General features: G+C 38.4%; 2 protein-coding genes across 4 annotated transcripts in view; both read left to right on the top strand.

Annotated features, from left to right (window-relative positions):
* Window positions 1-7,905, top strand: part of LOC131351961 (carboxylesterase 5A-like) — an 8,014-nt gene extending 109 nt beyond the window's left edge. The window contains exons 1-13 of the mRNA XM_058387720.1: window positions 1-77; window positions 473-668; window positions 1,091-1,229; window positions 2,076-2,209; window positions 4,611-4,764; window positions 5,222-5,326; window positions 5,515-5,622; window positions 5,759-5,899; window positions 6,006-6,086; window positions 6,304-6,445; window positions 6,554-6,703; window positions 6,889-6,961; window positions 7,592-7,905. The exon at window positions 1-77 is cut by the window's left edge and continues 109 nt beyond it. Of these exons, the coding sequence (XP_058243703.1) occupies window positions 1-77; window positions 473-668; window positions 1,091-1,229; window positions 2,076-2,209; window positions 4,611-4,764; window positions 5,222-5,326; window positions 5,515-5,622; window positions 5,759-5,899; window positions 6,006-6,086; window positions 6,304-6,445; window positions 6,554-6,703; window positions 6,889-6,961; window positions 7,592-7,757 (1,666 nt within the window). The 3' untranslated portion in view covers window positions 7,758-7,905. The remainder of the gene's footprint in view (window positions 78-472; window positions 669-1,090; window positions 1,230-2,075; window positions 2,210-4,610; window positions 4,765-5,221; window positions 5,327-5,514; window positions 5,623-5,758; window positions 5,900-6,005; window positions 6,087-6,303; window positions 6,446-6,553; window positions 6,704-6,888; window positions 6,962-7,591) is intronic.
* A 1,340-nt stretch (window positions 7,906-9,245) lies between these two features.
* kiaa0513 (KIAA0513 ortholog) lies at window positions 9,246-24,543 on the top strand. Of its 3 annotated transcripts, none has more exons than XM_058387721.1 (13): window positions 9,246-9,407; window positions 13,868-14,313; window positions 15,013-15,112; window positions 15,394-15,467; window positions 16,109-16,179; window positions 16,634-16,838; window positions 17,019-17,059; window positions 18,227-18,305; window positions 19,105-19,182; window positions 19,763-19,792; window positions 21,931-22,011; window positions 22,138-22,232; window positions 22,747-24,543. In XM_058387721.1, exons 1-13 carry the CDS (start codon window positions 9,261-9,263, stop codon window positions 22,794-22,796), a joined length of 1,497 nt encoding a protein of 498 aa, XP_058243704.1. In that variant the 5' UTR covers window positions 9,246-9,260; the 3' UTR covers window positions 22,797-24,543. The 3 variants fall into 3 exon arrangements, with proteins under 3 accessions (XP_058243704.1, XP_058243705.1, XP_058243706.1); XM_058387723.1 differs by lacking the exon at window positions 9,246-9,407 and adding an exon at window positions 10,492-10,510; XM_058387722.1 differs by lacking the exon at window positions 19,763-19,792.
* The last annotated feature ends 1,194 nt before the right edge of the window (window positions 24,544-25,737 follow it).

The following is a 25,737-nucleotide window of genomic DNA, read 5'->3' as shown; positions in this document are numbered from 1 at the left end:
TGGAGCTGCAAACATGAGAGCCCTGCTCGTTCTGTGCTTGACCATTGCATCTGTTTGGATGGCACCAACTCAGACAGGCAAGAACTTATGTGTTATTTTAAAAATAGTCAATAACAGGCTGCATTTCCTTTGCTTGCTTTATTTTTTTGTGGGAGGAGATGAGTAAATGAGTTAGCACTTGTTCTTAAGCATCAACAAGTTTAGTCTGAAAATGATTTGTCATTCGTTTAAATATTATTTTATATGATTAACCTAATGAGAATTAAACAAAAAAGTATATTAAAACACCAAACATGTACTTCACCTTGAGGATAGTGTACAAATTAAATCTAGTGTAGTTTTTTTCTTTTTCTTTTAAGCTCCAATTTGTCTGTTTCTACATTTCATCAAATTTATCTAAGTATCCATTGGTATGTAGAATCTGTTCTTAAGTCTTTTAGTGATTAATCCCCCCCCCCCTTGCTGTGTGCAGATTCTGGCCCTGTGATTGTTCTGAAACACGGCAGTGTTCGTGGCAAGTACGCAACAGTGAAAGGCTTGGATAAAGTAGTGGAACAGTATCTGTCCATTCCTTATGCTCAGCCACCCGTGGGCCCTCTCCGCCTGGCAGCACCCCAACCTGCTGAACCCTGGGAGGGGGTGAGAGATGGCACACAGCACTCTAATATGTGAGTGTGGTGCACCTGTTTACTGTTGTTCTGTAAGACATTTTTGTCTTTGATGATATACTATATGTACATATATGCATTTGAATTTCCCTAGAAAGTTAATGTTCTTTACGAAAACAACTCCATATATCATATAGCATCACATTTTCTGAATCGCTGTGTTCTTATTTATAATACTTCATTGTAAACTTGATTTGAAATGTATTTTATCTAAACAAGTTTCTGAAACGTTCAAGAAGGAGGCCATGCCATGCTTTGTGCTACAGTGCTACTGGAAGTTCTCTACTTTTCTTGTTTATGTGACAGAAAAACCAACATATTTTTGAACTCCTACAAGAACTGCAGTCCATATCTTCACCCAGTTTGATAACACTTTCAGTTGCTTTTTATCTTTATTCTTGTTTTTTGTTTCTCACCTAAAGATGTCTTCAGGACCTGAATGACATGAAGATGGTGTCAGAAATTATGGCTATAAAGTTCACTCTCACATCTGTCTCGGAGGACTGTCTTTACCTAAACGTGTATACTCCCTCTCAACGCTTAGCATCAGAAAAGTTACCTGTGAGTACAGTAGTTAATTCATACTACGGTAAATACACTTATTCTTTCTCTACATTCATTATTTCTGTGTTTCATTAGTGATCACCAAATGCAACTGATGTGTGCTGTATCTACATGGTAAATAAAAGTTGTTGACTGTTCCAGTAACTTTGTCCTTTGCACTCTTGTTCAGACAGAACTTCAATGGAAATAAGGCTGAAAGTAAAAAAAAAACATCCAGAAGCAGCTTGGCAGTATTAGTGAAGAAACAGAAATATATTAAAGATATATAAAGAGTGTTTTATAGATAGATTTCATATGTGTGCCTTCCCCAAAACTGTTCTCACAAAGATGAAGGCTCACAACTGTCTAGAATTTCTTTGTATTCTGTAACATTAAGATTTCCCTAAACCTGTTCCAGCATCACAATGCCACTGTACACAAAGCAAGCTCCATCAACACATGCTTTGAGGTTGAGGTTGGAGTGGAAGAACGCAAGTGACCTGCACAGAGCCCTGACCTCAACCCCACTGAAGACCTTTAGGATAAAATGCAATGCTAAATGCTTCTCACCCAACATCAGTACTTGACTGCATTAATGCTCTTGTGCAGAGCATTACTGTCTTCCAAAGCTCCACAGCCATGCTCCAAAATCTAGTGGAAAGCTGTTATTATAACAGCAAACAGGGAATCAATCCATATAAATGTCCATGGATTTGGAATGGTATGTCCAAGAAGCATGTATGGGTGTGATGGTCAGGTGTTATTCATGCTTTTGGCTATATAGTGTGTATTACGGACTGTCAAATTCTCAAAATCAACAATAAAAGTGAATCTTCAAGCAGTTCTAACTGTGTGTAATCTCAGGTCATGGTCTGGATCCATGGAGGGGGCCTGAAAACGGGTGGAGCTGTTTCATATGATGGATCAGCACTGGCAGCCTATGAAAACATAATTGTTGTCATCATTCAGTATAGGCTAAGCATACTGGGCTTCTTCAGGTGAGATACATGGCATATCTGCTATTCCACCAATATTGTTTTATTAATATTATGTGTATGTAAATATTAAGAATGTACTGTAAGTGCATTCTTACAGTACATTAAAAAATTATGTGTATTATTATTATTATTATTATTGCATACAAGTATGCAATATTTGACCTCTAAAACACCTCTCAAACATGCTTATTAGAATGCTAATTAGCTGGCGTATAATGAATATGACACTAAAATCATGAAAATATCTTCATTAGAAAGACTTGGCAGAAAAACTATAATTTAATATCTGAAAAACACAACTTTTTTACAAACAGTCTGATATGAAATTCCATTTACACAATGTTTTAGTGAATAATAAGTAAATAAAAATAAATATTTAGAATGAATCAAGAAGTATAGTGTCAAAAGTTGTGAGTTCATATCCTAGAACTGCTAAATAGTAACTTTTATATTCAACTATATCCTGGAATCATATTCTGTCATATATATCACTGTCACTGTACTGTACAGAATCTGTAAATATATGCAAAAAATAATTTCTTTATTTAAAAATTTAAAACTCAATTTAAAAATGCCCCATTATTGAATATAAAGTCTTTAAAATATAACAAATTTATTATTTATATGAAGAATTCACAGTGACGGAAGGAGTAGGTTCCATATGCAGAGGGGTTAATGTAGAAACAGCACAAAAAACAAATCCAAATCAGCAGGCAATAAACACAATGGGCAAAGGTACAATAGCAAGATCCAAACCACGAAAATCCAACAAACAGAGCAAAGGTCTATACACAGTAAGACAATGGCAATAGCAAAACAAACAGCTCAGTAAAATAGAATAAACTGGCATAGTGTTAATATATCCACAGTGGCAGGAATAGACCTGGAAAGTGCTTCAATAATCCAGTGAGGGTTCCCTCTGGTGGTCTGAGGGGGAACTGCCAGTAGTGGTGTTACAGAAACCTATCCCCCCACCCCCCCGTGAAAGCCTTGTAATTGCAGGGTCGAGGATTTACCAAGTTTACCATGGATCGTTCCTCTGGGCCGTATTCCTCCCAATCCCAGTTCTTGATTGAGACGCTCTGCTTGGCTGATATTCACTCCCAGATTCTCCCAGAAGGCTGTCCAGACTCTCTGTGTGAACCGGGCTTCCCTGTCTGATACAATGTCCTCCAGGAGGACGTAGACGCGGAAGACGAGGTGGAAGAGTGCCTTAGCTGTGATTACTCATTTGCATGAGAGTAAGTTGGTAGAGTTGGGAGACATAATGTATGAACCTATTGCATAGATTTAGCTAGGAAATTAGTAGGTACATTGAGCTAAACCCTCATATGAAGCACCAACAGAAGTTAGCAAATCCGAGAAAGCATTGTAATTCCTTGATATTGTAGGGTGTGGGCCACTCAAAATTTGTGTTTGTCCATTTAAACTCCCTATTGGCCTATAATGTATCCAAGGAAGGAGGAAGGCTATAGAGTCCTTGAAAAATTCACATTTCTGCAGTTTGACATAAAGTTGTTTTTGGAGCAAACAGAATAGCACTAGTTGCACATGATGGTCATGGGATTCCTTAGGCTTTGAATATATCAGGATATTGTTGATGTAGACAATAACACAGTGGTCAGGCAGGTCTCTGAACAGTTTAAGAGGATTCTGGGCTCTCCATGGTCGAGGGTTGGGTTGAGAGAAGTAGTGTTCGAAGCAATGTGGTGGCCAGTGTGGCAGTTCTTTGTCCTGTCACAGCCAATCCACTAAGGCTGTGAGACAATACACCTCATTAGCATCAGGCAAGAATAAACTGAGTTGAGAAGCCTCCACACTCACCTTAGTAATTCACTGTCCAGGTCCAAAATGGCAGGCAATAAACACAATCCTGGTAACGGGCAAATAAATCCAATGAACCAGAACAGGCAGTCAGCCAGGCAAAGGTACAATAGCAAGGTCCAAAACATGAAAATCCAACAAACAGAGCAAAGTCAATATATAATAAGATAGAGGCAATAGCAAATCAAACGGCTCAGTAAGGTAAATATACACTAACAATACTTCGCTTAGTGTCCTTATAACTGCTGGTTTAAATACCTGCAGTAATGGAAATAGACCAGTAAGTCCTTCAATGTTCCAGTGAGGGTTCCCTCTGATGGCCTGAGGAGGAACTGCAGGTGGCGTTGTTACAATTTAACTGAATAACCGAATTTAAATCACTCATAGTAAACTTTCTATAGTATTTCTATTTATACATTAGAAGCTGCAATATTTATTCATATTTCCAACATTATTATGGCATAAATCATATTCCATATACTTAGCACATTTAACATACTCTATTTCAATGGAAAAAAAAAACTCAGCTGTTTATGATGTTCAGGATGGTATTTTATAACTATGTTGTATGTCTCAGCACTGGAAATAAACATGCCCAAGGCAACTGGGGCTTTCTGGATCAGATTGCAGCACTGCAGTGGGTGCAGCAGAACATTGAGAGCTTTGGTGGAGATCCTAAGTCAGTCACTATTGCTGGGGAATCTGCAGGAGCAATCAGTAGCTCCATGCTGGTATGTACAGTTTAAGAGATCAGTACATTTGCAGTGCCTGACAATAACAGGATCCTCAATTAGATCTGGAGTTCAGCTTACTGCCTGTGCAGAATAATGCATGTTCTACCTGTATACCAGTATAAAGAAGCTACTAAAATGAACAGATGGATGGATGGATGGATGGATGGATGGATGGGTGGATGGATGGGTGGGTGGATGGGTGGGTGGATGGGTGGGTGAATGGGTGGGTGAATGGATGGATAGATGGTAAAATCCAGTGGATGAATGAATGTATGAATCGATTATTCGATTATTACTGTAGCCTAATACTGACTTTAATGTAATTTTAAAAAAATCTTAAAAATGAGTATTTTCAAAATATATATAATCCACAGGTGTCACACAAATTACTTAAACACCATTAGAAATTACTAGACATGATGCATACATTTCCAATTTTTGTTGCCTCTTTCAGACCCTTTCCCCACTTGCCAAAGGGCTGTTTCATCGAGCCATCTTTCAGAGTGGAACAGCAACCGTTGGAGGTTTTTCAACAAAAGACCCCACAGCCTTTATCAAGGTATGTACTGTATGTATTTATAGTCTGAGCTGCAAATTCCCAGTAAAGCAAATCATGTAACACTCAATGTTAGTTGTATGTGTGAGATTGATCACACTGCAATCATTTATTTTGTGGTCATAACAGTATGGTTATATTTTGTGATCTATAATTATCCTGAACATCTGGTATAAAAACTGTGTGTTAAGATAATAGCAAATGTCACAGAATGCGATAGCAGCTCAGAGCTGCTGGTCAAGTGCTTAAAAGAAAAGACAGAAGAGGATATGATGAAGGCTATCAAGGCTATCGAAAAGGTGAGCACTTTTTCTGAATGAATGCTTGAATGAATTTTAATTGCTTATAATAATAATAATAATAATAATAATAATAATAATAATAATAATAATAATAATAATAATAATAATAAATGCGTCAACTGATTTCCTATAGCATAAACTCTTCCTTGGAGCCACAGTTGATGGGGAATTTCTGACAGACCTGGCAGAGGAAGTTTTGAAGAGCAATAATTTTGAGAAAATTCCAGTGTTAGTAGGTGTAACAAACCATGAATTTGGTTGGATTCTCCCTCTGGTGAGTGACTAAATACACTGAATTATGATTACTGTTGTCATTTGTAGCTGTTGTGGTGAGAATTCATTGTAGTGTGGTCAATAGTTACTGCATTTTTCTGTTTCAGATTTTTGTACCCCCAGGGTGGGAGAAAGGGATGGACAGAGAGGCAGTGTCTCTGGTGACAAACCAGATGATCCCAGATAAGGTAATGTCCTGCTCAATCCCTTTGCTAATTTGGACCAAGGGATTTAATTAGAAAATGTCTCCATCTGCTGGATACAAGCCTCATAATGCAGCATTGCAAGTGTGTGTGTGTGTGTTACCACTGTCACACTGTAATGTCTGAATTATCTGCACCCCCTTTTGCAGAATCTTCAGCTTTTTAAACATATCTTTTTGTTTGATAAAAAAATATTTTTTAGATCTCTGGAGCCAATGATTTAATAATTGCTGAATACCTAAAGCATGCTCAGACTCCAGAGGAAATAAGAGATGAGTTTACCAACATGATAGGGGATCTTTTCATGGTCTTTCCAGTGCTAAAGGTGGCTGATTATCATAGAGGTGAGATTCTTTACCAAAAAAAACTTTCCAAACTTTCCAAGCCCACAGCTTGATGAGACTGGTGAAGTCAGTTTGTCCTCTCTAACTGTCCTTCTTGTTCTCTAATAGATTCTGGAGAAAATGTGTACATGTATGAATTTCAGCACCGTCCCAATGTTTTTAAAGACATCAGACCCAGCTTTGTTAAAGCTGATCATGCAGATGATCTTTTCTTTGTTTTTGGAGCCTGCTTTTGGAATGACCATATTGAAGTAATAGGTACACATGTAATAAACCTCAGTAGTACACTGAAAAACAAATAAGTGAATGTCAATTATATGTCATGGTTAAGTGGGAAGCTCAAGCTCAAGCATGTGTTGTATAGCCATTACAATGACGATATTAAATTATAATGATGACTGCATCGTAATTATGCTAACTATGATCCACTACTTCATCAACAGGCACAATAACTGAGGAAGAAAATCAGCTGTGTAGAAGCATAATGGGATATTGGGGCAACTTTATTCACACAGGGTGAGGCTGAAAAAGCGTATAAACTGTATTTCATGTCACCTAACCAGAGAATGCTGACAGCTAAGAGAGAACATCATGTTAAGTAATGTATTTGATGCAGGGATAAGCTATAAGGTAACTAAAATGATGTTCCTTTAATGTTCTTAGAAGGTTTCTTATGTAATGTTTCTAGTTAGGGAAAATAATGAACATTATGACACGTTTGTGTTAACATGACTAACACTGCTATAATATTAGAACTTTTTTCTCACATTCTGACTAATAAACTAAAATAGTTTAAGAGCAATTAGTTTTTTTTTTAAACAACAATTTATGCTCAGGAAATAAAACATTAAATAAAGTTTTAAAGAAAAAGAAATATTTTATTTAATAAAACAGTGAAATAAAAGAAATTCTACAGTCTAAAATTGTTGTTTAGTGAGGAAAAAACTGTACTGTAGTGAAAATAGCTGAAAAATAATTGGCCTTTTTGATTGCCATTTATATAAAAGAAACAAAATATTGAATGTAAAATATTAACTAATAGGCTGGATGATTTTTTTCTTTTTGCGCCTAATACATAAAAAATAAATAAATAAATAAATTCTGATTTCAGATCATCTCAGATAACCTTGTTTATTTAATCCATAGCTCACCAAATGGACCTGGTCTGGTAAAATGGCCCCTCTACGACACCTCTAATAAGTATTTGGCACTGGGATTGAACCAAACAGAGGAACAAGGACTAAGACAGGACAAGCTGCACTTCTTCACTGTGGAGCTGCCTCAGAAGCTTGCTGCACTGAGTACAGCCTGAAAAGTTTATCTCTACTACAATTACTTTTTAAATATTTTTTTAATTTGAGTCTTGAAATTCACAATCCATATACAATGTATTATTACTATTACTTCTACATAAATTACTTTCTAATAATCATGTCATATTATATGTTTCTGGAAGCATACATGTGTCTCAGTTTTCTTTCTGATTACGTATCTGTAGTTATACCACAACACTGTCGAAACTGACTCATTAGGTCTTTATTAATTTTCTGGATGGAAAAAAAATAATGTTACTGTTATAGTGGCTAATTCACAGAAACTTGGAATATCAATGCTCTCCATAATCTAATTCTAATAATTATTTGAATCAATTGGATTGTTTTATAACAAAGAAACAATTCAAAATCACTGATAGTGTAAAGTTTTCTGTAAGGAGACATTTATTTAATATTTATGGCAGGAGTTTACAGATTTAGTTGTTTTATCTCTCTCACCAGAAAGACATGTAGAATATAAAACATTGCATTTTGGGGTTTGGGGTAACAAGGATCTGATGGATGTTTCACAAAAAATAAATGTAATTATAAACAGATAAATAAATATAAATAACTGACTATATGTCAATAAATGACTAAATGTCATTCTTCGATAAATAAAATCGTGATATATTTTAAACTGTTGTGGTGTAAGAGGAATAAAACACTTAGTTTCATGCTGTTATAGAAAAATCATCCCATGTGATGCTTACCACTCCGTCATTTATTATTTTTCTACAACAACACCCCGTGTTATGTTTTAATCCTTACTGTCATTATGCATTGCTGCATATACACTGACCTGGCATAAAATTATGACCACCCGCCTAATATTGTGTTGGTCCACTTTTTGCTGCCAAAACAGCCCTGACCCTTCATGCACTGTGTATTCTGTCACCTTTCTATCAGAACCAGCATTAACTTCTTCAGCAATTTAAGCACCAGTAGCTCGTCTGTTGGATCAGATCACACGGTCCAGCCTTCTCTCCCCACGTGCATTAATGAGCTTTGGCCACCCATGACCTTGTCGCCGGTTCACCACTGTTCCTTCCATGGACCACTTTTGATAGATACTGACCACTGCACCCCAGAAGAGCTGCAGTTTTGGAGATGCTCTGATCCAGTCGTCTAGCCATCACAGTTTGGCCCTTGTCAAACTCGCTCAAATCATTACGCTTGCCAATTTTTCCTGCTTCTAACACATCAACTATGAGGACAAAATGTTCACTTGCTACCTAATATATCCCACCCACTAACAGGTGCCATGATGAGGAGATAATCAGTGTTATTCACTTCACCTCTCACTGTTTATAATGTTAAGTGTAAGTAGTTGCATGTGTTTGTGTGTGAGAGCTATTGGTAAAGATGTGAGAAAAGTACTGTAGAATTTACAATGCTCTTATTAGCATGGGCTTTCCCATGTTAGAGGGGACAGAGGGAAATAACGATGCGGTGTAGTTGGAGAACACCGCGGTTCTTCCCCAAAACGCCTTGGTAAACAAATGCGCAGTGTGCAAGAGCGTCACGTGATTTGCCAGCGTCATTGGATTCCCGTCCTCCTGAGCTACTGCGCATGCGTGCGTCTTGACTACTGGGACAAGCGCAGACGCTACCGTGAAGACGAAACGCAGCTTCACCTGACTTTTCGGGTAAGTTCCACCTATTACACCTTCGTGGGAAAGCGTAATGCATCGCTTAGACAAAAAGCACATATTTTGCTTCTGTGTATGTTGTCATTGTTTTTTTCTTGCATCAGACTATTTGATAGGTTACTCAGTACAGAATTAGAGAGACAGCTGCCTCTGGCGTCGATCTGATCGCTCTCTGAACACGACCAGGATGTTCAGCTGTAACTTACACATGAACCTGACCTGTTTCCACGTGTGTTAGCTATACACGATATGTGTCACTGCATGTTAATGCCCTTCTATAACAGCATATGCCTAGAGTGAGTTGTTTACAATGCGCAGCAGGAAGGAGGTTTCATTTTAGCTTGCAGTAACGCGCAGGCGAATGGGGAAAAATACGCAGCACCAATGAGTTTTTTTCTTAAAGACCAAAAATAATCCTGCATTTAACACAAACATCAGTGCATCTACACAGTTATGCCACAGTGTAGTAATTAAGAAGTTTCTGTTATTAACTATAGTAGATTTTTTGTTATTACAACACCGAGCCTCACCTGCTTTGGAACGCTTACTTGACTGGAAGCTGATCTGTAGTGTTATCCTGTAAAGGGAATGTGGGCGGGGCTTCCCAGCATTCGGGGCGGGACCTACTCATTTCCGTCTATCGTTTATAAGGAAGAAAAAACTTCTGAATTCTTAATAAATAACATTTAAGTTGAATTGAAATTTGTTGCCCTTACTAGTAAATAACTCTGAAATATCTTAAGTCGATCTGTATAAATATATAATCTGCACACGTCTGTATAAATGTATTTTGAGTCTTCCTACCATATTCAAAGTCATTATATTCGATTCACAAACATGTAAAGCATCCTTATTGTTTTTTGTTTGTTTGTTTGTTTGTTTGTTTGTTTGTTTGTTTGTTTTTACAGTTCATGGATTCAGTAATTCAGTCCATTCCAGTTTTCAGATTCTGCTACTCAAATCTATTCACATTTGCACACTCATTCATACTTATGTTCATCCCATTCAGTGTGTGTGTGTGTGTGTGTGTTGTGTGTGTGTGTGTGTGTGTCCCTTTCTCGCACCCAGTGTCCCCAGGATTGACCCACAACAAATTAGGTGTAGGTTCAGCTCCATCTTTTCTACACTTCTACAGGCTTCTTTGATGAATTTGTTGGTCGAAGATGCAGGTTTAGGCCTGTCCAAAATGGTATTTCCAAACAAAATAAACTTGTTGAGATTGTAAACATTTACCATGGGAAAGAGTACACGATCTCAAAACACCTGAGTGCAAAAAAAAAAATCCCTTCTCCCCTGTCCTTTTCCTGTTTGGGAATTACTTCACCATCAGTACAGGAAGTGTTGAAGTGCACTGTTTAACAGTTCTAGCCAACATACTCACTGAAGTGAACTTCCGTCCCAGACATAATCCTTTTTTCGTTTATCTTAAATCTTGTCCTCGGGTTGCTGCTCTGTGTGGCCAGCTGCTGTAGTGTTTAGACTTATCATGAAGCCCTGTTGCTACAGTGGTTTCTATTTCAAGGCCGTAGTTTGATAAATCGAGAGTGAAAGATACACTAAACATGAAGGTTGGCTTCAGTTTTAAAATAAGAATAGAAGCACACATCACGCATGCTCTCCACAGCTTCATGGCATTAAATGATCCTTTTAAATGAGTTTTTAGCACAAGAATGGAATTTTTATTAATTTAAGCCTAATTAAGGAACTGTTATCACATGCTGTAAAGCATACACCTGTAGTGGAGAGTACAAATGTATTGAAAAACACTGAACACTGATGTTGAAACATCAATGGACAGGATCATGGACCTAAAATATATCCTTATCAACTCAAGCTCTCTTTGAGGAATGGGTTTGTTTATGCAGTCCCACTTTCTGCACAAGTTTGGATCACACTGACTGACAACATATAAGCAGAACATAGATTTTCTTTAAACGCAGGTCTGCTGTTAGAGACTTTTCATCATATATCATTATCTGACATGGAGAATACATGTTCTTGGACAGTCTGTTATAAAATTCGGATAGCAAATTTATTGAGATAATTTGTTACAGTCTTACAGGGCATCTGTAATCGCACATCACAGAAGAAGAGGCTGTTTATTTATGTTAAAATTATATTCAGTGTAATCAGAGATTTAATTATAAGTGCCAGATTGCCTTTGCTAAGCCCGATCTTTTCTCCATCCTGCAAAAAACAATAGCATAACTCCATTTGGATTGCAGGAAGAATCGGGGGCCAGATGGAGCAGCAGTGCTGGACAGCAGCCCTCTCAGATTTGCTGGAATACTTCAGACTCCCTTCATTCTTAACCAAGCAGTAGATTTCTTTCCTCGGCCTTTACGGTTCCAAGCCATTGATGCAAAGCTTTCTGTTAGGGGTTAATATCCCACTCAACACACGCATATCACCAAGCATAAGATTAATGCCAGTGAAAATCCACTTAGGCCTAGCACAATACACAAAATAGCAGACTTGCTTTCATGACACTTTGATGATGGCAGTGATGACATAAATTGGATTTCCTCAGGGGAAGTGAATGGACACGTTGCATAACAGGGTGCGTGTCTCACTATAACAAACCGCTGTGGTAAACTCTTTGTGGTAAGCAAATGTTCTCTCATCGCCCATAGCGTAGGGTTAAAAGTTTTTTTTTCTGTTATACTTAAATATGATCTTGGGTTTGTTTGATCAGAATCAGTACACATTATTCATTTTTATGCTAAGCTTTTATAGATATAGATTTATAGATTATATCAATTTTTTTTTTAAGATGAATTAAAAATATTAAAAGTCTAACCTGCAATCAGTACGGTAATGCAAAAAGCAGCTTTTTCTTTTTGAAAAGCCCTTATTTTCAAAGCCTTTTGAACATTCTGACCTTGCTTGCTGCTGACTACACTACCAATTTACCCCTCCTCCCTCTCTCCCATCACCCGAGGCTATTTCGTCTCTCGTTCTCTCTGCACCCATCTATTCTCCCTGTCTCGCTCTGCTGCTCACCCTCCATCTATTGTCCTTCTTTGATCTTTTTTTTTGGCTTAGAAACCCACAGATCTGGCACACACACACTCACTCCTACTCTCTAGCCTCTCATCTCAAGGGCTGCTAGCAATGGGGTACAAACATAGAGGCGTTGATGGACAGAGGATAGAGAGAGCGTGGGCTGGAGATTGGAGGATTGGGGGTTACTGAAGGGTGTTGTTTGTAGACGCTGCTCGACTTTTATAGGAGACAGGGCAGTGTGAGGTTTAGCGTCATGTTTAATTAACACAAACTAACACTGGCACCATATAAGCAGCTTTTGCCCCGAGACCTTCTCTACGGTCAGTTTTTTTGTGTTTGTGCATCAGCCAAGTCACGCTTCTGCAGTACTGCGTTACATAACTGTACAGCCCCAGTGCCATCCTCTGTAGCCTAGACAGTGTAAGGGGCGTGCTGTTTATGACTGCACTCTGAAGCTTAAAAAGAGATGAATATAGTTTAGAAGATCTCAGGATTGTTATCTATGTATAGTTAGTGAACTGTTTACTATTTAGTATTGACTTCAGTTTAATAGTTTTTACTGCTTTACTAAAACTAATTTTCATTATTTATAAAAGTGCTTTTGCTTTCTAGCATTTTATTTTTAGTACTCTGTGTGTGTGTGTGTGTGTGTGTGTGTTTAGTACCAAATCTCCCAAGTTGCCTCATGTATTTTTCAGATCAAGTGTTTCACATTGCTTCTACAGGAAATAGACAGTTCTCATGTACAAAATGAAGACACTGTCTATGCTATTCATATCCTCTTATCAATACACATTACCCTACCATAATGTGTTACCTTAAAGGAAGACAGCTTATTATGGCTGTGGAACAGCCCTAGTGCACTTTACGAGAAATTGAAAGCATCATTTAATCTGGAAAATATGTTTGGTCAATATAACCAACACACTGGCAGAAACCCTGCTGTCTGTCTTTATTCACCACAGACATAATAACTCAAGGCTTTTGCAATGGCCTTTTGAAACCGATGAGATTTCTTATTGAGACATCCTATTAAGAGGATTAGTTTGTTCATACTCAGCATTGTGTAATGTGTTAGTCACCCAGTGAAAAGAGAGCCAGTTCATGGGAATAAAGGAAGACCAGCTATAAAACAGAGCATAAATGTATTGTTTGTAAGGGTTTTAAATGTAACCCTTGATATAATGATATGATGGAAGCACAAGTGGTTAAGGCTCTGAGTTGCTGATCAGAAGGTTGGGGTTCAAGCCCCAGCACCGCCAAGCTGCCACTGCTTGAGCAAGTGAGCAAGGCCCTTAACCCTCTGTGCTCCAGGGGCACTGCATCATAGCTGACCCTGCACTCTGACCCCAACTTCCAAAGCTGCAAAGAAATAATTTCACTGTGCTGTAATGTATATGTGACAAAAATAAGGGCTTCTTTTTCATAATAAGTTTCTCTTGCGTTCTCAGGTTCAGTTGCTGGGTAGGGAAACAGGAAGAAGAGGTGTGTCACCAAAGCAATTGATTCAGACTGTACTGCCCTCTGGTATCACTATGGAGGGGCCTGCAGTGGAAAACCTCATAGACTTTGACATACCTTCCAGCACAGAAATGACTGCACCCTCAACCATCTGTCCTCCTGACTTGTTATCAGCCGAGCCTCTCGTCCCAGAGTCTGTGTCTGAGCTCCCAAAGCCCATGGACCCAAGACCAGCTTTGTATGAAAAAGAGGAAGATGCTGAAGACAGTGATGTCACAGAGTCTGCAGACAGTGAGAACGACGTCACCGATTCGCCCTCCCACACTTCCAACTCCCGGCGCTCATCTTCATCATCCAATCACAGTGCTGAGGACGCTGATGTAGCCGAGCGGCGAGAATTCATGAAAGCTTATGTGGAGAAGTTGTTTCACGGAAGGTAAGGAAGTGATGTTGAAGGTCTTGTAGAGCGCATATATTTATCCCAAGTAACTATTTAAAGTCTCATCTTGAATCTGTTTTCTTTTGAATGCTGTATGGATGTGAAAATTCTGATGAAATGGTTTCTATATTAGAACTGTGCGCTCAGAGCCTGGAGGTGTATTTGTACAGTGTACAGATACATAGTCAGTATAGAATTGCAGGCATGTGATCGTCAGCCGCTGATGTTACGAGAAAAAGTTTGTGGAATAACATGAATGGCTCATAGAGCTAAATCCTTTCTCAACAAGTATTTAAGAGATAAATTTACAATAAAAATAAAGCAAAAAGTGGGCACCATTATCCAAGCAATTAAAGATATTGATTTGTTTAGGTTTTTCTGAAGAACGGTAAGGACATAAAACCATATTAGTAATATCTCAAGTTTTTTTTTAAGTAACATAATGATTGATTGATTTGTCCCTGTTCCCCCCCTCCCTTGCTCTCTATCTTTCCCTCAATCACTCCCTCTTTCTATTTTTCTGTCCCTATGTTTTCTATCTATCTATCTATCTATCTATCTATCTATCTATCTATCTATCTATCTATCTATCTATCTATCTATCTATCTATCTATCTATCTCTCTGTCTCTCCTTCCCTCTCTGTCTCTCCGTCTCTCTCTCTCTCTCTCTCTCTCTCTCTCTCTCTCTGTTTCAGGAAGGACTTTGACCAGGAGGAGAAAGCCCGCTTCGGAGAGTTGTGTAGTGGAGAAAACGGCAAGGGCAGGGAGTGGTTTGCAAAATACGTCAGTGTGCAGGTGTGAGGGGGGACGAAGCTCTTCAACCCGGGTCTTGAAGTTTATGCTTAGCATATACACACAGTACATTAGCGCACTTGTGTAGCTCTTACCAAGTAAACTAGGACCAGCAGAGTACACACAAACATAGTGTTCGCTACTTCAAAGCTTTCCATGCACATCCCAGTTAAAAGCTAGTAGTTGGCCTTAGAGCAGCTGTATGATATATTTGATGTATATGATATATGACCCACTAGTATTTGGGATCTATGAGTATAACAAAGTTATTTGGTTTCTTTCAGCGCTGCAACTCGAAGTGTGTGAGCGAGCAGACCTTCTACCGGCTGGTGCAGTCTTTCGCAGTCGTCTTATTTGAGTAAGTGCACAAAAAATAATCCTCAGTAAATCTGTGCAACTTGGCTGAGATTCTGGGGACAAGCTGCTGGTTGTGTGGCTCAGTAAACATTTAGTAACACCAAATTCTCTCCTCTCAACCTGAGTATATGAACCACACTGGAAGAGCTAATATTGCAAAGAGATTGCAAGAACATAACATTTTTCCTAAATGTGTCATTTGTATTCTTTTTCTTAATACAAAATCCCTCTGTTTTTACCTTCGACAAGCATTATTTATGGAAGCCAGGCATGTAATTATTTTTGAAATGGTAGGAATAATAATCAGCGCTCTGGCCCGGCTTCTCTATTAATGCTATCAGACTCTGTATGTATCTATGTGTAGTTTGATACTGACTTGAGAATGAATGATATTACTGTTTGCTTTTGGTAAATTTGTCCTAAATTGGAGTCTGATGATCAAACTGAGCAGATAGTGGGTTTATTTATGCTCTATTTGGACAAACAGTCATGCAGCTTTGCTGGCATCCATTCCACAAATTCATTTCCTGAAGCTTTCCTCTCGAGTCAATATTTGTACACATACAGTATGTGCGTGGGTTAAATTTGATTTTGCATTACTACCATGACCTTCAGCTGACCTATGTTTTAACTGACTGTCAGATGCTACCAGATGGATGATTACAGCCCTGCCAAGCACTTAATGACCATGTGCTTCACCTACTATTACATCGGTAAGACATGGAAGAAAGCGAATGTTCTTGGATGGGAATGTATTTTATCTGAAAACCTCACAAGTGCAACACAAATTTGAACTGAATCAAAAACATTTCTAGAGAAATCTGAACACTTGTTAAACACTGAATAAATCAGAGTTTATGTAAAAATATTATACACCTTGTATTTACAATGAACAGTGCAAAAAAAAAAAGAAATTTTGGGCTTGTTGCTTTTTAAACGCCATGTTAAATTATCTAATAGAATCACAGTCTTTAAAAGTTTAAGCGCCTTACATTTGTTTAAATAACAATGGCATGATTTGACAACTATTTTTTAATATCCCACACAAAGGAAATAAGTTGTTCAGGCATCTCCACCTTTTGTTTTGTAAATACTTGTGTGTGTGTGTGTGTGTGTTTGTGTTTATACATGCGGTCACATATGGTATGTTAATCCGCCGTCTCACAGGGAAGATACAGCTGTCACCTACAGAGCTCCTGGAGAAGCCGAGTGCAGGCTTTGACTCTTACCTGCGCAGCAGCAAGGTCTGGCTCTCAGGCAAGAAAGACATCGCTGAAAAATTGCTGAAAAACACAACAGCTAAGACAGACATGAAGAGCTTCTTCGGAGGCCTGGAGAGCAAGCTCAGAGGCCCAGCTGCCCGAAAGAATGAGTGAGGAGCGACATTCTTGCTGATACATTACTTTCATTTGCTAAGATCTCTAAAAATGCTGCATATTCTTAACACTATGTACCACTTAAATGGGTTATGAATAATACACCTCCTGTTCAAATACTGTGGTGAGTCTGGTCTCTTTTAGACATCCTCATTTGTCCCCTGTTATGTCCACAGAGAGACAGAGAGTCCAACAGAAGGCAAGCCTAAAGCACCAGGTAAATTATTTCTATTGATGATGTTTAATTTACTTCACCAGAACTCAAGAGACGTCTTTCATCTACAGTATTTTTTCTCAGAATCCACACCAGACCCGTAAGTGAAATGTGTTAGGTCAAAGTCAGGCCAGCTGTATTTATAGCACGGTTTACTTAGATACATAACATGAGATAGCGGGGCAGTGAACTAACAGTATATTTGCTTTTATTCTAGTTGCTCATTTTGTTGCATTGGTATCAGGGTATCAGCTCAGAGGATCTCGTCCACTGGAGAAGTCACTGTCCAGTCACATGTCTTGGTTACCCAGAAATCTAATTAGTTTCATCTGAAAACACCTCATAACGTGTAATAATATGCTGGTGAGTTAGTTAGCTAGTTAACTGGGGTAATAATGAATAAGGGAAATGAATGTATATTTATGATCAGTGTGTTTGAGCCCTTGACTCTGGTTCGGGTTCTGCATGTTCCTGGTTCTTTAAAATATCACTCTGCCTCAGAAAAAATCTATCGAAAATCAAGCTAAATTGCACCTTAGGCAAAAAGTGTAGTATGTTGCCCCAAAGTGAGCTGCATTGTGTTTAAACATAGTCTATATACTAAAGAAAAAGATTTGTTTTGCTGAAGTCAGTAAGAAGTCTGGGTTTGGGGTTGTTGAGTCCACTTGTCCAGTCTACCACCGTTTCAACTAAAACTGGACTGGACACAATGTCTGCATGTTCATAATGCTGGCCATTATTTGTTTAACATTAAGTTAACTATGGATTTTTTGGGGATTTTTGCTTTACTGAATTGTAGACGTGAAGTTAAAAAAGAAAGGTATGATGTGTTCAAAGAAAATAAAGGAACAGGATAGACAGGGTTTGTTACTGAGTAGGTGTGAAAGGAATGTAAAGTTACTTGGCATGAGACTGTTATGTACAGATGCATGTGACAGACAACTAAAATAACAGCCCAGTAACGCTTTTGGTATAAATTTGGTTTAGTGCCTGCGCACATTTTCATGAGTGTTTTAGCCTGTAGTGAATAATAGACACCTCCCTCAGCTCTAAATATCTTGCTTGATTGCTCTGTCTATTAAAATCTCTGCTAATGAGCAGTCCTCATGCCTGATTGATTCTGAGACAAGTGTGATGAGTGTGTGAAAATGTGTGTTTTCTCATCTGCAGTTTCACCACCTGCATCTCCAGACAAGAAACAAGGAGAGAAGATATACTTGTACACACACCTTAAACAGCAACCAATCTGGTGCGTGATTCACTATTTGTTTGCAGGTTTGTTATTTTTAAAGCTCCAGAGGCAAGGAGTTCACACTGTGTCATTTGATCCATGAATTCTCATGAGGTTTTGATTCAGTCATCATGTTTGGTACACACCAAAAGAAAATGGAACTACTTTTATTCAATCCGCTGCTGATTTCTTAAATCAGATCAGAAGGTGTTGACTAATTTTCTCGGAAAGTTGTGCTAGCTATAAGACGAATCACAGATCAGCTCTTCCCAGCAGTTTTTCTTTATGTAACAGTCTTTAGCATAGAAGATGCTGTACTTTCCAGAATCTCAGTCACCTGACAGGCTTTGTTTTGTTTTGTTTTGTTTTGTTTTGTTTTGTTTTGTTTTGTTTTGTTTTGTTTTGTTTTGTTTTGTTTTGTTTTGTTTTGTTTTGTTTTGTTTTGTTTTGTTTTGTTTTGTTTTGTTTTGTTTTGTTTTGGAGGAATATTATAGAGAGAAAAAGAGAATATTGAGGGAATGACTTTTATAGCTGCTGTAGTGTAAGTAGTAACAGGAACTCACCTGTTTTGTGGACAGCAATAAACTGAACTGTAAACATATAAAACACACTAGTAATTCATTAAAAATGGAGCTGTTGGCAAATTACTGTGGTATAACAGGAAATAAACGCCTCAGGAAGTGCTATTATGTAAAAATAACCAGCTTGAAGTTAGTAACAGTAGCTCTGTAACATGTTGGGTCACATGACACCACTCTGCTCACAGGAATATGATTTACAGCCTTCATACAGTTAATGATGGTTTTCTCTGTTTCAGGCACACACTAAGATTTTGGAATGCTGCTTTTTTCGATGCAGTGCACTGTGAGAGGAACAAGAGGTCCCCCACGACGAGGTGAGAGTATCTGTAAAGAAAGAAAGAAAGAAAACTGCAGTAACAATATTACATGTCCTTTAAGTGAAATTTCCAGCCTGCTGCACCCTTTGTCTCTAGTTCTTTCTTCTAACACACCTCATTCATAATAAAAGGACTAACAGGTTGCTTCAGGTTTGTTCAAACAGTGGCCTTAAGAACTGGAATTGCCACGAGGTGTGTGATACCTGGGTGTGACTTTATAAACACTTTCAGATCATGTGATGTTTGTGAATAAGTGTTAAAGACTAAGGTCATGAGATTGCACAGCTTCAAGTTTGAATAGGATTTTTGTGCCTAGTAATTAGTACATTGTCTGCCTGAGTGAGAAACGTGTGTGTGTGTGTGTGTGTGTCTGTCCTCTACATACTTGCATTCAGTAATGTCTGATTCTTGCCTTGCTCTCTGAGATCACTCTGTCCCCGTAGTAGACTCTGCTGCACCAAACTGCTCAATGGCCTCTCTTTCCCTCTCTCTCTCTCTCTCTCTCTCTCTCTCTCTCTCTCTCTCCCTGCATGCAATTTTAACTCTTTATCTCCATGTGCCTTGCTGCCTCACACAGGCGGACAGCTGAGGAGGAGAAAGACGAGAGGTCTGTCGTTCATTCTGTCTGCTCTACCGGACACCACTAGACAGAAAAAGGCCCCAGAGAAATAAAAACGAGAGCAAGCTAGCAATAAGCAAAGAGCAAGGGAAGGTGTCAGGAAAAAGGGGTTTAGGGGAACCTGTGGATGTGTAGGTCTTTTATAAAGCAGGAGGCTCTGTCTTAGATATTTATGGTGTACAGTTGCACAGAAAACTGCAGAGTCATCAGACATTTTTCTGGCAGGAAGTTGTGCTAAGCTGATAACAGCGAAATGCCAAACAAAATGCTTTGTGGTTTAAGACACAGTAGTAGCTTCCAGATTGTTAATAAAAATAAGATTATATCTTGCCTCAGTTTCAAGAGTCTTAGTGTTAATACTGTAACTACTGACTGCACTAAAGTGTGGAGACACAATCAGTGTCTCACTAATTTACACTTATAAATCTATGAACAGAAATAAAACTTCACCATCATGTTAAAAAAACAGTGTTTTCCATGCCCCAGTCCACTATAACTACACATGACTGCCTTCATACTAAAATGTTTTATTTCTTGTAACTTATTGTATCTGTATTAATATGCGAGTCCATTAAACAGCTTAAGCTTTGATCAGTTCCCATGAATCGTCCATTACAGGTGGCAAAAACTCCAGGTTTTAACTCTGCAGGGTTAATGCAACACTGTGACCTAAAAACATTCTCCCCTATGAATTATTTGGAATAGTCCACAAGTCATGTGTTCAACAGGAAGTTGAACAGCATCAGAATTTCCTGGAAGAAGTCTTTACATTTTTGTGTTGACACAATAGTGACTGGCAAGGTGTTTTTAAAAGCACATCCCAGATAACTGATTAAATGATAGCATGTTAGTAGATAAAATGAAATAAATGTGTAAAGCTTGACAATGCCCTCATGATCGATGAGGACATGTGCTGTTGACCACATTTTGGGTGTTTTGTGCTCGAAAACATTTACTTTTCTTGCCGGGTTAAAGGGCATTGTAATCGCAAATTGAGTGCTAGGAGAGCTGGGATTCTACTATATGGAACAAAAAATATTTTTTAAGGTAAATAAATAGTCTATAAGTAAACTAGGCAGCTTCAACAACCTCAACATGTTGAGGCTATTTTGTGAAACTCCATGAGCATCTTTCTGGCTCAGGATATTTTCGAAACGGCCCATTACATATCTCATTTAAACTGTCCTTCCTTTGCTCGTAGTTGACATTCTTTGATGAATGCATCAGTGCCGACCGTATTTGCATAACGTTTTTGGAGGATTAAAGGAATACTTCAGTAATAGCTTCAGATCCTGAGGCCATGATTTCTGGATAGTAGTGTCTGGGCTTCTGTCTCTGGCCTCTGCATTTCCTTTGTGCATTTTATGTGGCTCATGCTCTGACTTGTCGTTGCATGCTTGCTGCGTACTGTGCAGGTCATCCGCATGCTACATGTCCTCTCATTTTATGGACAATTTTTTTTTTCACCCCTAAACATAGAAATACTAACCTTCTAACGGCAAATAGAAACTGTAACGGAACAGATGCATGCTAGAGTCAGATCAGCAACTTGGGAGTAATGGTTCTAGTCCTGATTAACAACTAACAAACGTGTTTAAGGTCTTACGTTCATAAGAAGATATAGGGAGATTATAATGAGTAAAGGTTTTGTTAGCTATTACATAACCATCACAGAATTAAGTTTTCTAAGGAATTTTGGATAAAACGTCTTATTTTTTTATTTTATTTTGCTGAACACATTTTACTTCATGCTGTTTAATTATTATCCCTGATTTAATCTAACCATGAAGCACTGCTAAACAATAAAATTGCTACTGATAAAACTGTAAGCTCTGCTCACATACTGTATGTGTGCATGGGTGCTACTATCAGGCTAATATTGTGTCATTTGTCTGGCCTTTTGCAATGTTTTCCATTGCTCATGAATCTTTTTGCTCATCACAACTCGCTATGGAATTAATCCTAACAAAATGAATTATGAATGTAAATGCACTAAACGAGAAAAAAGATCATGGCCCTGGTATACCTTGGCTGTGATTTCCCCCTTTGTTGGTTACCGTAAAATCACTGGAACTGCGAATGACCTCCAACCTTGAGCTTCTGACCTCTGCCTTCAACCTCCTTAGGGAAAAGTGGTGTCACATGACCCAAGAAGAGAAAGACGACAGCTCCAGGATTGAAGAAAACATCACCTTTGGACAGCTGGGGTGAGTGAGAGCATCTTTATAGTGGTTAAATTAAAGTAAAATAAAGAAAATTAAATATTTGTTAATCAGATAATGTGTTTTTTTTAACTCTGCAATCGTGTGTTATATTCGTTTGTGTACTTAAAGGACCTTCACCCATAATATGATCGCCTTTGGATTGAGTAAGAAACTCTGCAATGACTTCCTCAAGAAGCAGGCAATTATTGGAAATCTAAATGAAGGTGAGACACACACACACTTCCAGTATTTTCCTCCGTTTATTTTTTGGCAGTATTCCACCAACCCTTTGATAAAATGATTAACTTGGTTGATTTCTGCAGCGACTTTAAGTGAATTCAGTTTTATTAGTGTAGTCATTGTCACAAAGTAGCTTTTACAGTAATATAGGTATAGATATAGACGTCTAATGAGCAAGCCAGAGGTGCCAGTAGTGAAGAAAAACTCCTTTAGATGACACGAGGTAGAAATCTTGAGAGAAGCCAGACTTCTGAGGACACCGGATAGTGGGGTTATAAATCATTACTCTACTACAGCTGTGTACGATGGAGTCAAACAGTACTAAGTGTGTTGAAAAGATGTTCACTATGAGTCTTTATGCTTACAGCAGCATTTCTTACGTACAAGTCAGCGGTATGTAGGTAGGATTGTCCTCTGAAGAAAGGGTGAGACTTGGGCGTAAAGTGAAGGAAAAATACATGTTTGTTTGTTCTCTTTTTTTTTCTTTCCCCGTTTTAGAGCAATACAAGTTGCTGAGTGAGCATATCGAACAGATGGCAGGGGAGTGAATGGCAGCTACAGAGGACGTCTCTATCCTGCTGTTCTGTCCTACTGTTCGGTTCCCTAATGTACAACACCGTTCAGCTCCAGGTAGAAGCTCACGCCAGCCTCGCTCGTTTATCCTATTGAGCACTGCTACAACCCACCTTGATTTGAACAATCTTTAACAATCCAGCAACTGAACATATCTAAGAGGTGGTAAAGACATCAGTGCTGCTCACTGTAACTCAGTATACTTCTGCTATGCTGCAGCATCACACAAATGCCATGTTTAAGATGCATATCAGTACCTGACAACATCAGCTATACTCTCAATGGTACGGTCTTATGCAATAACCAGTTTATAATGTACTCAGTACTCAGTAACCTGTTTGACTAAGCTAATCCTGAAAGTGTCTTTATTGAGCTGTATGAACTGTAAAGGTTCTGTCACCTCTTTCTGTTCCCACTTTAAATAGTGACAGAATAAACAAATGTATGACAGGGCATTTAGGCTGTAAGTCAAACATGCGACACACTCTATCCTACTCTCGAACACCTTATCAGATTCTCATGTGCACACTATCAAACCCATGACAGTGTGAAGGCGTGATATTGTGCGTAAGAGGTTTGATAGTGTGCACATGAGAATATGATAATGTGTGTTAGAGAGGTATGATAGTGTTGACAGGGGGTATGATTGATGGTGTGTGTGTGTGAGAGGTGAGAGAGAGAGAGAGATGTCAAGTTTGAATTATGCTTAAACAGCCCTCCATAAAAAAATCTCAGCATTTCCAAACTGTTTATAGTGTAATGTTGTTGTTTTTTTTACCTGAAATGTGAGCCCCATATTATTCATGTTCAAAACAGTATTAAAACAGCTTCCTGTATTATTATTATTATTATTATTATTATTATTATTATTATTATTATTATTATCCATGTTGTGCACGAACCTTCAGAGTGAACTTTAAAACTCCAGTCTGTCCAAAGTGCCTTTTATAAATTCCCCTCGTGATGTGTCCTTGTTAAATGTTGGAAACATAAACCTCCAGTTTTACATATTTTGTTCCCCCAATCCTACCACATTTACTGTGGTTGTTGATGATGTTTTATCCAGTTTTGCATTTGTCTGTAATCTTACATGCACTCGAAGTGTATTGCTGTGTTTATAGAGTTGTTCTAATTGTTTAGTGATAGATCAGTGCGAGCTGTAGTGCTGTGTAACGGCTGGTGTTGTGTTGTGTTGTGTTTTGTTGTGCTGCGTTCACTGTGCATGTGACTTCCTAAGTATCGCTGTAGTGTAGTTTCATGTCCAGTCAATAGAGGGCGGTCGTGTTACTCCATATTACTGTAGCTGCTGAGCAGTGGAGGAGATTATTCAACAATTCTGGTGTTTTCGAAAGATTTATGAAATTACTGAAGTCTCCTTGCATGAGGATAAGGTAAGGTTAATATATATAATGAACAATTTGTAAATACAGAGGTTTTTATCACAGAATATTGCAGTTTGCATTGCAGCACAATGGCTGGTTCACAAAGGGATCACTGGATTGTCAAATGTTTCATTTATCTAAGGTTTATATGTTGACACATGGTGCCTGGATATTTAATGGATGTAGTACGTCCATTTTTGGAAAAATGTGTGCTTTGCAGATCCTGTATGTATCCCTAATGTACTGTGAATGCTTTGCTTTACTGCCCTCATGTTCCCTGCTGGAATGTACCTGTTAGATCATGCCTGTTATGTGTTAATAATAAAAAAAAAGATGTTTATCCTGATGTGTAGTGAACCTTTTTACAATGCATTATTTCAATTAATTCAGTTCAATTCAGTTTTATGTGTAGAGCACTTTTAACAATAGACGTTGCCACAAAGCAGCTGTACAGAATTCCAGATGTAGATCTAGATCTCTAAAAAAAGCAAGCCAAATGCAACAGTGGCAATGAAAAGCTCCTTGAGACAACACCAAGAAGAAACCTTAAGAGGAACCAGACTCAAAAGGGAACCCATCCACTTCTGTGTGGAATTGTAAATGATTACAGTAATTCCTTATAACATTTTTCACACTAAGAAGTTCCTCCATCATGGCTGATCCATGTTTCTTCACCAGAATTTCTTTTATCATTCCTGCGTGTGTGTGCATGTGTTATTTTGTGAACATGTGTTTTCATGTGCCAGTGAGTGCGACCAGGCCGAGGCTGCTCAATGTGGGAGCGCTTAAGATTCACTGGTTGAGGGAGCTGCCAAATGGCTGCCACGGCTGACTGAGAGAGTAAACAAACAGCAGTCACACTGGCCTGGACTGATTGGACACACAGTCATGAGCTGTGAAGCGCCAAAGCCTGGTGTCACACAGCAAGAACTCCAACACTGCTAATTAGTGCCAGACCTGGAGCTGAGCAAATACTTCTATTCTCATGTATCACCACACACTAATCACATCCTGCACTTTCACCTAGCTCACCACTCTCCTTAGCATGTTTATTCAGTGTGTTTATTTCTAATTAGTATCTCAATCGAGTAAGCACTGAAGTGAAACACCTCTATTTCATGACCTTGGTGATGTGATATATTAAAGCGGTGTTTGACTTGGGAAGGGGATTTCTTTTAGATGTAATTTGAGTCATATTAAGTCCATAATAAGTGTGAGTCAGTCCTTTGGGTGGTCTCAGACACACAAACACACAAGGTTCTGCTTTTTTAATGCCATTTCACAAGAGATATAATCACTTTATGCTAACAAGACAGTTCCCAATATGTGTGCCATACTTGTATTTACATAATAATCACAACAATATGTTGCAATTTTTTTTTTGTCCAAATATATGTACACAGCATCCTCAAAGAGGAGAACTGCTTTAAACCTGAACCATCTGTTTCTTCAATACTCAATATTCTGCTGAAGTTCGCAACATGCCTAGACTTTGATTTGGCACAAATGGTTCCTGATAGCCTTGGACCTCTTG

This window comes from Hemibagrus wyckioides, linkage group LG04 (assembly GCF_019097595.1).
Source record: "Hemibagrus wyckioides isolate EC202008001 linkage group LG04, SWU_Hwy_1.0, whole genome shotgun sequence".
In the NCBI taxonomy this organism is placed as follows: Eukaryota; Metazoa; Chordata; class Actinopteri; order Siluriformes; family Bagridae; genus Hemibagrus; species Hemibagrus wyckioides.
This window is presented reverse-complemented; position numbering and strand designations above follow the sequence as displayed.

Bases quoted from the DNA above. Each gene is read 5' to 3' on its own strand.
- kiaa0513 (XM_058387721.1), top strand. From the start codon at position 9,261: ATGCGCAGTGTGCAAGAGCGTCACGTGATTTGCCAGCGTCATTGGATT. The intron at 22,012-22,137 runs GTGAGTGAGAGC...GTGTACTTAAAG, and splicing joins ATCACCTTTGGACAGCTGGG to GACCTTCACCCATAATATGA. The intron at 22,233-22,746 runs GTGAGACACACA...TCCCCGTTTTAG, and splicing joins TATTGGAAATCTAAATGAAG to AGCAATACAAGTTGCTGAGT.